This window comes from Temnothorax curvispinosus, unplaced genomic scaffold, assembly GCF_003070985.1.
Source record: "Temnothorax curvispinosus isolate PA1 unplaced genomic scaffold, ASM307098v1 QBEX01006326.1, whole genome shotgun sequence".
NCBI lineage: Eukaryota > Metazoa > Arthropoda > Insecta > Hymenoptera > Formicidae > Temnothorax > Temnothorax curvispinosus.
This window is the reverse complement of record NW_020216106.1, coordinates 288,473-305,390: the sequence shown is the minus strand read 5'-3', so window position 1 is coordinate 305,390 and position 16,918 is coordinate 288,473. Positions and strand designations below refer to the sequence as shown.

At 39.8% G+C, this 16,918-nt stretch overlaps 1 protein-coding gene across 5 annotated transcripts in view; it reads right to left on the bottom strand.

Annotated features, from left to right (window-relative positions):
- Nucleotides 1–16,715, bottom strand: part of LOC112455712 (neurexin-1) — a 202,097-nt gene extending 185,382 nt beyond the window's left edge. For all 5 annotated transcript variants that reach the window (XM_025017815.1, XM_025017816.1, XM_025017818.1 and 2 more), the window contains exons 1-2: nt 13,752–16,715; nt 2,174–2,224 (exon numbers count right to left, since the gene is read on the bottom strand). In XM_025017815.1, coding sequence (XP_024873583.1) covers nt 2,174–2,224; nt 13,752–14,354 — 654 coding nt within the window. In that variant the 5' untranslated portion in view covers nt 14,355–16,715. The remainder of the gene's footprint in view (nt 1–2,173; nt 2,225–13,751) is intronic.
- Between the last annotated feature and the right edge of the window lie 203 nt (nt 16,716–16,918).

Sequence of the window (16,918 nt, the reverse complement as noted above, 5' to 3'; positions counted from 1 at the left end):
ACTTAGAACCCACCCAGGCAATTTATTTTCATTTCTCCTAACGATTCTCAACCTTGCCTGCGCCCCACTTTCTACACAGACGACGAATAATTCGAGACCCCACCGAGAACGCTGCGATTCACTTGGCGCGATCGATCGCGTTAACGTTAACGGCTCCCGAGGAATCTTGTAACGCGATTATGAACGAGCTGGAAAACGCGCGTAATGGCTTCCACCGTCTCGGACGATGCGACGTCGTCTGAAATGACCGGCGTGTCAATTCGACAAAGGGACCATGAGAATCAGGTTCTAACAGCGAAGATTTTTCATTTGCGAGCGAACGATATGTAGACAGCTGCCGCAGCGTGTTCAAAAATCTTCCCCCCCATTCCCGTCCGCTACTACAGCATATGTTCCGTAAAGTTTGGAAAAAACCAGGACGTTAAACTTTTTAATAAATATTTCATCGAGTTTTGTTTTAGCAACTTTGCACTCTGCTCCGCATATAAAGTTTCATGACCTAAAAATTAGAATTACGTAATACATTATACATTAGGTCTAGAAGCTTGTAAGACCAACAAAATTATGCACACTATACATTATATCTTGAGACACTTGTAAGATGGTACATAATTTTTTTTTTTTACTAATTTATAACGTATGTCATAATTATTTTAGTTTATAAAATCTAATATCCACTTTACAGTAAATCCTTCTGTGTCACAATACAGAAAATTAAACAATATGTCAAACCTAAATACGTTTTTATCAACAAAATTAGAAATAAGTTTTACATCAAACACTTCTTACAAGCGGACGTTATTTTAATTGTAATTTGAAGCTAAATCGTCGAGATATTCACTTAAAAAATCTGAAATTATGAAAGAAAATAACGTTTAGCGGAATCTCCGAACTAAAGTAAACGCAGTGTGTACTTTCTTTTAGTATTTTCCTTTTCTCTTTTCCTTGCCCTTTCTGCGGATTTGTCATGCCGCGATTGCAGCATAACAGCTCGTAATACGTCCACGGATGTAGGTATACGCACCGCTACATGATTAAGAGAGACTCGACTTCCACGAGATGTCGTGACAAGGAACGAAATACGAAGGAGACGAGAGGAGATAACAGAGATAGAGAGGACGGCTTGGTACCGTTTGCATACCGCTGCATAATATACGTAACTGCGTTACACGGCGTACAATGCGCGCATTATATGGAAAGGAATAACGATACGTCGTTTCGCTAGCTTTGCGCTGCTCTGATTTGGCCCTGACGTAATGATGTTCCGCGTCGCTTATTTGTTCCGCCGAAAACACCGCGTGACAGAGCGCGCACATTTTCGGCAGACGAACAAATACACTGTCGGATATATATTTTCTGTTAAAAAAAAATAATTTTTTTTTAATGCAATTAGTAATATACGCCGATTGAAAGTTTGGCTAAAACTTGGGCGAATATCTTGTATTTTTCTTCTCACCTATGATCAACTTGGCGACATCTTCGTTACGTAATCGAATTACCTGAATCCTATTAGTAGCTCATCGATGCGACAGCGACTCAAAGTCTGTATGCACACGATCGTAATTAACGATCGTATGTACGTGGAAACCATGTTGTTTGCCAGTGACAAATTCGGAGCGCACTTGATTGAACGTAACACAGCATACAGCCTATATTCGCGGTTATATAACGGTTGTCTTACGAGATATTAGCCATAACCCGGTCATCCCGCATCACGTAGAATAGGTACCAATAGAATTGGTAACGCCATGGCGAAAACAACAAAAATCATTGTACAACAACGCCCGATCGAGAAGCCGATATGCGCGGCGGGTCCCGCGAGGCAGGCGTATTCGTTCGTGCATGAAATCTGTTTGCCGGCTTTATCGCTCGCGTAGTTTCATGGCGCAGCCATTTGAAAAATGAAAAAGAGCCCGGCGGCGTACCGAATAACTCTTTATCCCACGACAATTCTTATTGCCTCGCGTGGTCGCGTTTTTTTTTTTATCGTGCAACACCCGACAATTTATCAGCACGTGACGATTTTCGGTGAAGCGAGAAGAACTCGTTATTTTATCTCTAAGCCCGTTTTAATCCTATTATTCTATTTGGAAGCTAGCGTTACACATGCTGATCTAATATTATATCCTAGGTTATATCCTAGGGTTCGTTAGAAGAAGTTCTAATTACTCACCCTCGGCGACTTGCGTTTATTGGTGCTCTCGACGCAGGGAAAGCCACCGCACTGAAACATAAAATGTACTGTGTAATATTTCGTTCGTATTTGTCTAATTGCGTCTAATAATAATACTAATAATAATACTAATAGAATATCTTAACAGCTATACATCAAATAGCTAAAATCGCCATTAACAAATTTGAAGCGTTAAGAAAAATCGTTCTGCAGTCAGAGATTTTGCGTTCGGTATTGACTGTAGCTGTATAAATATTTTTATGCACGAAGAGCTAGATATAGGTGACATAGATTGGCTTTATGGTAGAGTAAACGGTAGATGGCACAGTATAAACTGCATTCGAGGCGATACCATCTTCGTAGTCTTCACTGCAAACGCTGTGACTTTCGCAGGGGTGACTGATTCGCACAGTCATTTGGGTTTAGTGAACCCACGTACCCGAGCTCAACTGCGGACACTTATATATATCTACACATCATATACACACCCATATACACGTACTTTTGCGAGCGAGTGCAGCAAATAATTAAAAAAAAGTCGAAATGAAATTTGATCAAATCTAAGAAGGAGAGAAATAATAAAAATTAGAAAAAGAACAAGATAGTTTCTTTTTCAGAAAATTCATTGTTTTACTATCATGAAACGTAAACGTTGTGAATCACCAGAAAAATGTATTAACTTGCAGTTTTATGGAATCGTATTCGTCAGAAAAGAGAAAGAACTTAACGATCGATACCTAGAAACTCATAGCTACGGAAGTTACATCGTGACTATTAACTCGCATAATATATTACAAGTGTTGTACGTGCATTGCAATAGTTTATGCGCAGATGCATAATATTACCAGAGAAGATTTACAAATCAAAGGAATTCTGAACTGCAATACAGGACTCGTGGATAATTCTATTCCTGTTGATTTAAACCATAATTTAATATGACAAATAATGTAGACTTTTTAAATTTTCCTGTTCTGCGCAAATTATAATGATAATTGTATACAAAGTGTGTTTACGTAAGCAAATGAAAAGAAGTCTCCTACCTAACGGGATTTTTAGAAGATTGTTATTATTAATTATCGAGAGATAAGTGATAAACTGAGAAATATTATTGCTATTACGTGAGAAATATTCTACGAACTCTCTCTAGGAAGAATAATTCCGATCGTTTCATCCACCAAAATGCTACTGAATCATACTTCCGCGAAATCATGTTTACGCATCATTATAGTCTCAAAGAAAAGTACTCGAAATATCGTCTCTACAAAATGGTCCCAGAACTCGCTAGCGTGGCAATAATTCGATGCGTCTCTCTCATCCAACTCGTCTGTTTATTACAGCATACGGTTTGACGATGGTAGGAAACTGCGCGGTTTTTCCGTCCCCTCGTTACGCGGACGGCCGAAACAAGCCGTCATTTCGAAACGCGAGAGACTCGCGCAACCATACCCGCGATACCGCAAATGCGGTTTATTATTTTATCGCGACGGGCATAAAAGTGACGAGCGCTCATACGTGATTTCCGAGTTTTGCGTACGTGCGACAAACACGATGCGCGGACAAACCAAGCGAAGCGACGTGGAAATATCGCTGACTATATTTTGTTTATGTTGGATCTTAATTCTTAACCCTTTCAGTTTCAGTGTTTTACTGCGGACGCCATCATGTATGCGCGTCCAGGAGAAAGCGAGTATATATACACATTTGCAGTAAAACCAAGTATAGAATTTTGAGTGATTAATCGATTAAGGCTTCTTGTTGTTAGCTTATGACATCGTTATTTTCTGCTGTTCAATATGAAAGTAATAAACGGGAGTGGTATTTCGTAATTACAGTGCATTTCCATTCTACATGTCAATAACTTTAATAAAAAACTTTAATACCATAGCTTATAGTTAAATCGAAACCAAACGTTCATACATACTTAAATATACGTTAAAATAATGTTGAATATGACATTATATAAATATTTTTCGTAAAAGTTTTCAATTTAGTTCTTTAGTACTAAATTAATATGTTTTTATTTAAAAAACACGAATACATATGTTCCTGTTTAAAAGTATGTTTCAGTATGAGTAGAGTTCATTAATAAATATGCTTCCCTCCTCGCCTTAAATTTCAAAGCAGCTTCAAAAAATAGAACATGATTCTGTTTCTATACATGGCTCTTTTTACATATAAAACAATTGTGTTGAAAACAAACTTATGTAAATTTGTATGAAATTTACTTCGGTATGCATTGTTCTGGGGAAAATGTAATATTCCTGTCAAAAATATGACCTGAGAAACTCGGAACATGTCGGGATGGCGGACGAGTTACGAGGGAAGGACGTGAAGGAAGGACGCTCGGTTTTGTCGATGATTTGCCGAGCGGTCGCGACGCGGAAGAATGGAATTGCTTTCCGCTTCCGGCAAAATTCCCACCATATTCCCAGGACATGCTACTTCCGATTATATATATGTATATACATATATATCGCGTTACTAGTTCCGTCAGATAATTTAAAATCCCTGTATAAATGTCTTTCTGACAATTATAATGTAAAATAATTACGATAAATAAATCGAGGTGGCTAACATTAATCAGAAAATTAAATATCTCAGAAGAAAAATAAATTTTTATAAATGAAAAAGTAACCCACGGCTCCTTAATTTACACAAAATAACTATCACGTTCATTATATTTGTTTACATTTAGATTTGCATTGTATGATAAATCTTTAATATACAGAGAGCACGCATAAAAATTTCGGAGAACGACAATCCGATCCTCTACCGACAGATTCATGACCGATAGAAGGGAGAACAGCATTTTATCCGTTCGTGATCCACCTCTCGCGATGATTAACTCGTCCCCGGAGTTTTATCCTCGAAAGATGGAAAAAAGTTTCACAATGAAGACTTGAACTCCCTCTTCCCGTCTAGGACCGAAGCGTGGTTTTATCTTCGATCACGTTTCGCGGCGCGATGTGGTCTCGTTTGCGCAAAGTCGAGCAGGATAATCGATACGTCTTCGTCCGTTCTCGCCACCTAAAGCCGTCGGGATGCTATTTCTTGTCGCTCTCTTTGCCCTTCGTTACGCGATCTTTTATTATTATGCGCGTCCAAGGCTAAGAAATGATTCGCGCAACACCATTTTCCCCTCAGCAAACGATCGAGTAACAAATATAAGCATGATAAAGAAGTGTAAAAAATTCATTTAAACGGCTCGATTTTGTTTCGTAGACGCGCGAAATATTTTCCTTAATTGTAAAACAAATATCGATTTACCAATTTTAGAATAAAAATTAAAATTATTTAATCATAAACGTTGTTTCGATATATAAATAAAGTGTATATAGAAGCATGATTTTTTACTCTATATAAAATATAAATAAAAGCACAAACATAAATAACAACCTAGAAATAAAATCTAAATACAAGCATTCATGCTATTTTAGAATTTTCGTGAAAACAAAGCCAGAATAATACAAATATTCGACATTATGACACTTTGAAAAATATGCACTTAATATAAAATATTCGCGTGATATTAATAACCGATTGTAAATATCGGATTGTATAGGCGAGATTACGGCGTACGTTCGAATCGATTTCCGATCAACGCTCCGCCAGTACGTCCAATCGCTGACATTTTCCCTCAGCGAAAACGTCTAACAGACCAGGACATTGACATTGCGTTTCAAGTTTCGAGCACAAAGGCTGTCACTGCTACTTCGTGCTCCGATTCGTTTTTAAGTGAACGTGAATATCGATCGCACAATTCTCTCTCGCACAATTCTCCGCGTATAATAACGCCCTGAATAATAATGTAAATGTCACAATGCAAATTCCCGACGCCATAAATGCGGCCTGTGCAAACCATAAGTAATTTACAGTGTAGCCGATTAATGCGAGCAGCGTCACCGTGAAACGTTTACTCTCTCGATTGGCGCAGCCCCGCTGACTGTAAATCATCGAAAGGCCCCGTGTCAGCGAGGATTTTCATTTTTGGCAGTTGACGGGAATAGCCGGTCGTTACCCCGCGCTCGGAACAGAAATTAATTCAGTTTTACAACCACTCCTCTTACATTTGTGCTTTCCACCCCTCACCCCACCCCCCCTCCCCGACCAGCGAGTGCCCCGTTTAAACCGCCCGTTTAAATGCACGTCTGCTATCCGGGATGGACAGTGACCGCGACCTGTGCACGCTATAAAAGACGAAAATACTGTTTTAATTAAAGCAAAAAATTATATACACAAGAACTCTAATTGCGCGGGTTTATTATGGTCGGATTTGCAGCTCTGGATATTTCGTTATTATATATAGGTGTGCCCATTACGCAAAAGAGATAAAGAGAGCTGCTCTCGTATTTTCGGTATGCAAACAGGCTAAATCTACTCGTTTCACGTAGAAATCGTGTCGGTGAATTTTTCCATAGTAATTAATCAATTGCCGAACGTGGGTCTCCTTATAGATTTCCTGTTAATTTTGCAATTGAATTCAGCACCGCCGCTTAATTATGTCATCGATTGTCCGCTATTACGTACTTGGGAATATGTAAATGACTTTGCTACAATATGTGCATTCTCGTGGTAACGATTTTAACAGCAACTAAATCGTAGGAACTACATACCAGAGACGCCGAGTATAGAATCGAGTCAGGGATGAAGAAGAAACCGAGGATATCGATTGCAAGAATGTGAACTGTGTCCCGATTAAACTTGATAGTATACGATTATATCATTTATTTTTACATTTCGCCGTGTATAAATAAATCAGTACTTGTACGAGCGACGAATTTAGCTTTTATATCTGTCTATTTTTGTTATTCTTGCTAAATCTTTTAGCAAAGAAGGTCAGTGAAAATTACATATTTAAAATGTTACTATACTACGACTATAACAGATATATTAAATAGAATTACTCTTGAACCTATATTTTGCCTAAATCAAATATAATACGTATATTTCTCATGTATCGAAACTCTTGATAGAAATTTACATCGCGTAGTCTTCCTCTTCGTGTAAAATATTTCCGCACGAATATATCGAAACAATAAATGATGGTGAAATTGATAAATATGCAAGGTCGCTTATATGTTTTATTGGCAACTACCGGCGGATAACTCGAGGATGCGATAAAAATTAATTAGGCGCAGATCATTACAGAGACGCAAACTTTTGCAACGGGCAAATCCATTCCTCGCTTCTCGTTTTCGCGATAAGGCTACTTTATCCCTATGTATGTATGTGTTTTCTCTCGTTAGGAATGTGTGTGCGTGAATGTATCTATCTCAGCATGTGTGCGGAATTTCGTTCAGCTATCCTCATTAACGAGTTTCTCGATTAATTATCGCAGCGCGTTTCAGCTCGCTCATATACGTCTGACCAAATATCATTGCGTCCGGGTATAATTACTTTAACTTGTAGCACATCGAAGAAACGGGAAGCAGCGTCAGGAAATTTTAAACGTATCCTTTTGACTGGTGTGAGATTTAAGTCTTTTTTTTCCATACGGATTTGTGCTCGATAGTTATACGACAAATTAAGATTTTAGAAGAGTTTAGAGATGTAACAACAATTGACGATATCTTTCACGATGCCTTGTCGAATATTGCAATATCTATTCACGAATTTGCATAATCTATATTCAATGTACAAATATAGGAAGGGCGTTTTAACAGATACTTTTTTGCATAATAATTTTTGTTGCGGTATGCTTAATGTAAATTATATCGACACCGTTACAACGCAGGCATATTTTGTGTCGGGAATCGTGTTTGCGAGGCGGCGAAATGTGATATCGTATCTCATTAGCTACAAATCCGCGCATTCATTAATCCTGGTAGTCAACGTAATAAACGTTGTGTGTAGTCATTTACGTCACTCAACGATTACATACGAAGAAATACGGTTGGCGACAAAAAAGCTCCGCGATTACGTCAAGCGAGCATAATTAATTAAACACGATATTTTTTGTTGCTTAGACGTTCGCGTCTTTCGATTCACGTCGCGGTTTTGAGGATACTAAATCAAAAAGCAAAAAAGAGAAAAGATAAGTGTGATTAATAGAGCGATGAGGAATAGCGTTGCTGTTATAATAAGTTTCTCTTCGACATTGATTGATAATCGCGAATTAATTGTCATCCCAAACCGACATTTTTTTTCTACATTGCAGTGAATAATGAAAACTCCTTTAGGCGCTAAATAAAGTATTAAAATCATATATGTATAATGTTTGCATAATTTTACTAATGTTATCTAATATTATCTTTTATATTTGTAATCGAAAAATATTACATTTTAATAATACCTTATTAATATATTTATTTATTAGACAATTGCAAAAATTTAATTTAGTCCTTTTACATGAAAAATATCAAATCGGTTTTCATCATGTCAGCAATTTCTTGAATCGGTATTTATGGATTTGAGTTCAGTAAATAATATTTATCATAAATATGTAATGTTGAGGAGCAGATCGAGATCGGAAAGATTAAATTTACTTCTTTTTAATTTTGAACCTGTTTTCTAACACGTAATTCAATTCACGTTTTGCAGTCGAATAATTGTTTAAACTGGAGATGTTTAAAGCAGAAGCGCTTAACCTTCTCATAATTCAAAATTCAAATAACCCGAGATAGAATAGCTATCTATAACCGCAAAGCCAAGATTCAGTTTGATCATTTTAATTATTTTATGTCTCAGGCAAAGCAAACTAGTTCCAGTGACAATTAAAGTTTGTTACCGGCGAACTACAGTATAAAATATTTTAAACAATACTGCTACAACTTTTAACGAAGACATATTTATCGAAAATGAGATCGAATTTTTCTAATTATCCAATATTTATATATTATATGCATGTAATAATAATTATTCGCGGATAAAGGAAAGCGGATAATTATTATGCATTTCATTGGTATATGCATGCTTTATTGTGTTTGTCGTGCATGAGCGATATGTTATTTTCGTTTTGGCTCGAGTGTGACGGTGCGCTTTAGCGTGTCTACCCTGCAATTTGTACTGTCCACCGGAGTTGTCGCTCCACATTATTATCCGATAAAGATCTATCTTGACTGCTTTCCGTTCTTTGAAACACAACTATTATTAAGGCCACCTGCGCTCGAGACACGCATGCATTCCTTGAAATGATACAATGTTACCGCGAAACGAATTTCACAGTTTCGCTACTGCAGTATCCTCCCCGTGCAAATTAATTAATTTATCTTCTCGTTTAATCCGTTTAATCACCTAAACGGCGACGAACTGTAACTGCCTCGCTTGTTCTCTCGGCAGCTCGAGCTGTGTAGATATATCTAAGCGCTAAAGACACGCTTGTTACGTTATTAAAACGTATTACTTGACAGCGCACCTTTTTATTTGAACAAATTTCACAATTACACATTTCAATATGCATTTTTAGAGCAATCTTAATTTGAATAATCAACTCTATCTCATATTACGCATATTACTAATTGCAACTTTGTTCGTCTTCTCGTGAGAACTACACTATTATTGTGAGAACTAACTCTTCTATGATTTGACATAGAAGCGACGTTGCTCAAAATCCAAGTTTCATATACAGTGCTACAAATAATCCTTTCATCATTCTCTCTATTTACTCGGCGACTGTTTAATTCATTCTGTGCGCGATATATATAGTCACGGTGGAGGTGTAACAGGTACGAAATAATTGCTTCCTACGAGTAATTGCTTGCTTTTTCCACGACAGTCATTTGTAGTAGCCCGTAGACGATCGCGCTTACTCCGCGTACGTCTGATAATCGCTTTTCGTGCCGAGCGTGCATTACAACGTTAACGACAGAAAAATAATATTAATACGAAGCAACCGCAGTTGGAGAGGCATTTCGCGCGGAAATGGCGATTTTCTACGGTAACTCGTTTATCTTCTCTGCTCGTATATAATGGGAGACAATGTAAAACGATCAGCGCCGTAATGAGAAAATCAAGATCGGATTTAAAAGAAAGGTTCCATTGAAGAATAATAATTGGAACTTTTCTGCTACACATATTCTATTACAATCTTCTCGCGCGAATCATATATTTAGAGCTCGGAAATGATGAATTCGCAAGACCCTGCTTATATTACATGGCCTTGTTAATTTAATTAGTAGAATGCGCTCATAAATTTCAAATGCACAATAATTGTCAGAAATTATTATAATTTACAGTCGCGAGGAGGAAGTAATTAAGTAATAATGTGTTGTCCGCAATTTCTTGCGCACTGATAAATCTGGGTTATCTATCAGCGTTGCCGTAACGTCACGTATGGATGTACGGAGAACGATAATGTCGACCGGGTTACATCGTTGTACTAGCAATCGCATGGCGATCCTCCTGACGGATATTCTCGATTTGTCGCCTTATCTAATCGTAAGCGGATGCGCGCCTCGTAACCGCGTGTGGCCAATCGAGCAGCAAGGTGACTAAATTTACGAATACGTACGCCTTATTTAACCATTTAAACGACCGAGTTTTCATAGTGCTAGCCGAACATCTGAAGTGACTTTTCTCGCGTATTAAAATGACATTCTTTTAAATTAGGTTACATAATTTTGTTCGCTGTTTTAAATATTGTCTTTATTAGTAAATTATAAGAGCAATACTACTTTGGCACAGAATTTAAAATATACATAAATGTATCTCTGTATTGCTCAAAGAGTTAAACCGATACTTATAAGCATAAAATGTACTGTGTAAAATATCAAGAAAAATTAAACTATTTTATTTTGTAGAAGTATATTTTGCACTTCTCTGTTAATTATTAAAGTTATCAGATAAAATAGGTTCTGAATTTTAAATCCCGAAACAGAAAACTCATGTAAAGTTAGTTGTGACAGCTTTTTAATAGAAATATTGCAAATTAGAAATCTGTCTTAAAATTAATTTCCGTGTTTTTAAAATGCTTGGCAAGAGAGGCAGGATTTTTCACACGGCATCTTCTAAATCTTCATATGCATGAAAACGAAATATCAATCTATAATTCCCAATATCGAGATGTCGACCATCGTCGCGAGAATAACAAGTATATCCAACCGCTATTTGCTAAGTACAAGATTACTTTCGAAAGAGAATACAAGATTCCGGGGATACTTGGATAAAGCGAGATGCTGAGATACATTTCCGGAGAGTAGATGGAGGAATTCTTGGCAGACGGCCATTGGGAGAAATATGAACCGAACTTGGTTCCACGGTAACACATAATAAATTCTGTCATGGGGTGCCAACAGACAGACGCATTGAAATGAAATGTATTATCTATACTATTATATAAAATCCTTACGGGTGGTGTATGTTTGAACGTTAATAACGTGAAAACTATTGGACCGAATTTTTACCACAAGTACATGAAATAGGGCTAGAATTTTCCGGGGAGTGCTATAGAGTGTGTAGTTTTTCGTTACCGATTTTCTGAAAACCGATTTTTTTAATTTTTCTAATTCTTACGGGTAAAAGAATTTAAAAAATCGGTTTTCAGAAAATAGATAACGAAAAACTATACACTCTATAGCACTCCCCGGAAAATTCTACCCCTATTTTATATGGTTTTAATACAAATTCGGTCCAATAGTTTTTAAGTTAAAAACGTTCAAACATACACCACCCGTAAGAATTAGAAAAATAAAAAAAAAACGTTATTAACTTAAAAACTATTGGACTGAATTTATATTAAAACCATATAAAATAGGGGTAGAATTTTCTGGCGAATGCTATAGAGTGTATAGTTTTTCGTTATCTATTTTCTGGAAACCCATTTAAAAATTTTTTTTAATTCTTACAAGTGTGGTGTATGTTTGAACGTTTTTAACTTAAAAACTATTGGACCGAATTTGTATTAGAACCATATAAAATAGGGGTAAAATTTTCCGGGGAGTGCTGTAAAGTGTATAGTTTTTCGTTACCGATTTTCTGGAAACCGGTTTTTTTAATTTTTTTTAATTCTTACGCGAAATAATTGACCGAATCTCGGAGAGGGAGAGGGAGAGAGAGAGAGAACGAGAGACTATTGAGCGAGATTATTTGCGTGTATTATTACACATGTCCTCCGGGGCGAAGCCCGGGTAACCAGCTAGTATAGTATAAAAAGAAAGGAACTTGTATTAACACTTACAATTAAACAGACTGAAGAGTCGATATCGGTAAAACCATTATCAAATTAAAGTAACGAGAATTATAGCGTATGGAATAATTATTTCGTAGAGTTTAATTGTTAACTAGACCTAGAAACTAGAAAGCAGAATGTTTTACATTATAAAAAATATGTAAATATTTTTTCAACTTTTGAATAATACACCCAACAATTAAACAGATCCTTGCGTAGATAAGCGCTTGGCGAAACTCTCCAGGGACTGAGGATAGGCAAACTTTTAGAACGGATTATATCTGCCTGCTAATTATCGCACGCACAAAAATTGAAGAAGAAAAGACTCTGTTATCCCGAAGATGTTGCCTTCAGACAATGGAGGGAGTATCGATCGTCGGAAGTGAGCGATAAAATAGCGCGGGAGGAAAGAAGGGAAGGGCCTTCTTTCTCTCTAAATGGGAGGGATTTATTTTTACTCCCTCGTGTATGTGATTCGCGGTAGGGAAAGTCTCGATTTTATGCTGACGGAGCGCACGCACGCGCTTTTCGCGTAACACGCGTCAAGAAGAATCTCTCCTTTCGATGAACCTGACTCAGCTATCGGCCGCGCGGTGTTGCACACGGCCAATGACACCGCTAGACGTGCAACGTGTATTGTTCCGACTACCGCGTATCGATTTTTTTTTTATACAAGACGACAACTTTTACGATCCTCGTTTCATATTGTTATAACGTTAATATAGATTGCAATCAGAATAGGGATTAAAAAATATGTACAAACGAGTAAAAAGTAGGTAGTAAATTTCTTTTATAATCATACTTTTTGATGAGAATAACGAAAGCGTCATAAATATATAAAGTATCACTTGGTACAATTACCATACTAATTAATAAACGTATGCAATTCTCGAGAGGAAGTAGCGCCTCGATGCTCCTCGATAGAATAAATCAGCTGATTGGAAAAATATCAGATTTGTTCCACATGACGAATCTTGGGTTAGACGATATTTTTCCTTTCCAGTATAATCGCGCCGGTAGGATGTGCGGTTCGATTAACAAAATCGGACTGTCCGATAATTCGTGATTGGCGCTCTCCCAATTTGCCGGCGACCTTCGATATCGAAGCGAACAAACCTTTCGCTCATTTCGGTCACGTACATTACGGAAATGCCCTTTCGCGATGAAGTGCGCGCGAAAAAATTGGACCGTATATAATAGATTATAAGTAACTTGGAAAACAATAAAGAAAAGACATCAACACAATGTAATTTTGTATAATATTAATATTATTATCATTTTTATCAATTATGTCGCATGGAGAATTCGCAGACAGCACGAATCTGGATTTAAAATCGCCACTTTTAGGACTGCGTGTGCTTTTTTATAGAATTTTGCGCTAAAATATCCCCTAGTGCAAACAAATCAAGAAGCGAACATCGTAACGTCGAGCGAAACAGGGGTAAAAAGAGATGGGTAGAGCTCTCCGCATACCTTGGCGTCTCGACTCTTCATCTCCTGCCTCCTGGGCACAGTATTCTCCCCGTCGGCATACACGAGATTCCTAATAAATCCATTGAATCTTGGCTCGAATATCACGCTAGGCAGCGCCAACAGCGTCAGCTTGCTGTTATACCAGCTAGGCATACCGCCCACGTAGACGTCCGAGTTTCCGGCGAGCTTGCCGAACTCGAACTCCTTGCCGCGCGACGTCGAGACAGCGCCGACCCCGTCCACGGTCAGGGTGGTATTCTCGTTGCACCTGGTGATCTGCACCTTGTGCCAGTGGCTGTCGCCGAGGTCGTGGCCGACCGTGACGATCTGCGCCCCGCCGCCGAGGTTGTACCTCAGTCTGAGAGCACTCTCGACCAGTTTGACCTCGAAGAAGTCGTAAGTGCCGCCGTCGTCCGTGTAGAGTAGCAGCCCGTTGCCCTGCTCGGTCTTGAATTCGAACTCGAGGGTGCCGTTCAGGCCGGCGTTCCATTTGCGAAATTGCGCGTAGCTCGTCGCGGAGCCCTCCAGCAGGAAGGACCGGGCCGCCTGGCAGGCGAACAGCACCGCCAGCAGAAGCGGCGTCGGCAAATGCGTAGGATGCATGATTCACTCTTTGGACTAAGTCTCCCGCTAGATCCTGTTCATTCGCTCAGTCGGGCCGTTCTCGTATACGCGCGCGAAGGACGTCACGCGCTCATACACATCTCGCGTGGGCGTTCGAGACGTGGGTGCGTGACGCTGGCCACGTTGCACCACCCGGCTGCATCCGTGAGCACGTGAGCACGCACGCGCGAATCGTGCGTGGATTGGGTGTGATATGCGATTTTGTGAGCGTACGCGCTGTCTCTCGTGCGTACTCCTATATCCCTTACTCTTTCTTCCTTTTGCCGCGTATACCTAAGTGTCTTCGATTGACGGCTCCTTGAGCTTCTCGTAAGCTCTTACTGAACAAACTCGTCGAGCGGGAAAATCGTTTCCAATACCGTTTCGAAAAATTAATTGAACTTGATAACGATCGGTCACGTTCGTTCCAAATTGTGATTTATCTTCGTTATTAAATTGTAGGATCCCTCTTTCGGGATAAGTTACAACGATAAACGCTTATGAAAACTTCGATAATAATTATTCATAAAATGATACCCTTTTAAACCTTATCTCCAATAAAATTATTTCAATTAGCATGAGATTCGTTCGTTAATTTTCATAAAAGTCGATATTTCTGGATATGTTTTCAATTTCAAGTTCAGTCTGTTAGTTGGACGCATCAAGATTTGTAAATTACCTCCCGAGTTCACTCTAAAAGCACTGAAAACGCAACGAAAAAATCCACACCTTTTTGTCTATAATGTGCGTATATATAATGTACACCAATCGATTGACAACGAAAAGTTTCTCGAGGAACAAGTGCTTTAGTCACACGTTTATTATATTACTTCTGTATGATTTCATGAAAATCAACCAGAGAATGTGAGACTAGGATAATGTACTTTCTTCCGAAGAACACCAGTTAAATTTACCGCTTAATGCACTGGTTTGACTGGAGTAGAATTCAATCTCCTTGCACCAACATTATATTTTTACAGAAAATCAATCGATGTCAATCATAGTCACTGTATATTTGATGGGGCGGAAGAAATATCGACGTATTGCTCAGATGTCTCACAGAGCAGACTTTCTTTCTTTATAATCAATCATAGGACACATTTAACGCTTTTTTGTTTTCTCTAAAATTCTTATTTTCGAGTGGATGATCAATTATTTTTTCGGACTCATTCCATTGATAGAGTCGCCGTCAGTAACATATGACGAAAATATGACATAATCAGTAAGGAAGAAGTTAGCTCTTCAGGAATCGATGACAAAATAAATCACGTGCGTATACGTTGCTTGCTGAGAAGGTCTTTTAACTGCGTACTCGAGTCTAGACTGGACAATCTCTATCGAGAAGGTAAGGATATGGAAAATTCAATAACTGTCAGAAGATCGTTGATGCGACTTTCAATTTCTTCCTGTTTCTCAGAGCTTCTGTATCTTATTGTTAGAGAATTCTTAGATAGGTTGCGCATAGCAATGCATGGACAACTTCTACGATATCGAGATATCGACACTTGGTGTCGAGGGTGCCTAAGTCGCGATCCAAACCTCGAGTCGTCTCGTAACGCGTCGCGACGCTTCGCGTCGCGTCGATGACACACTTTCACCGCGGCTCCTTCGGCGGGATACACGTCTCGGAATTGCGAGCGATTCGCTGCGAATGGCACGACGCGAGCAAGTCAAAATCCAAATTGCGTGGACCGTCACCTGACTTCGCGCTTCATCCCCGGCAGCGAAGGTCACCGGGATGGAGAGAGGAGAGCGGTCCCAGCGACGAGCGACACGACCTCGACCTAATCACGCGATGAGCACTTTCACCACACACCAGGCTCTGTCCCTCCCTCTCCGCCGTCCGCGACGCAGAATCGCGAGAGATGCCGGGGGATGATCACTCGGCGCGTTCGCGACGTCGCCGTTTTCCCCGTGGCAAGCTCGTGGTGACGTTCAATGGCGCCGGCACAGCACGGCACGGCACGGATCCCGCTCGTCAGGCCGAGTCAAGACGACTACGTTACTCGCTCGCGGTTCACTCTCGAGTCAGCCATCCGTTCGTATCGCGATCGATCCGGCCGCGCGCTCCATTTTTCCTTCTCTCTCTGTCTCTCTCTCTCTCGCGCCCGCGCTCGCTCGCTCGCTCTTTCTCTCGCCACCCGGAAGCTTTGGCGAAACCGGACGTATACGTTGGAACAACGCGCGAGAACCACGTAAATCCCGTTCGCCGTTCTCGTCGTGGCTACTGCTGATCGCGACTGGTAGACCGATTCCCGGAGGTGGATCGACCCTCTCGACGGCTCTCGGCTTGATACTAGCCTGGCGAGACGAGGCGACGCTCGGTCGAGACGCTCGCTGCCGACGACGATGGTGCGACGCCCCCGGCATGACGCCGACGCCGACGCCGACGACGACGTCGACGCCGACGCCTCGCGCCGTTCCTCTGCGCAGCCGCGCGTCGAGGGAGAAGACCGAAGGAGGAAGAGAGGGTTGCGCGATGGTGCGAGAGGGTTGTTCTTCGTGTCGGTGCCTATCGTTGTCTGTCTGTCTCTCTGTCTGTCGTTGTATAACGTTGGGACACA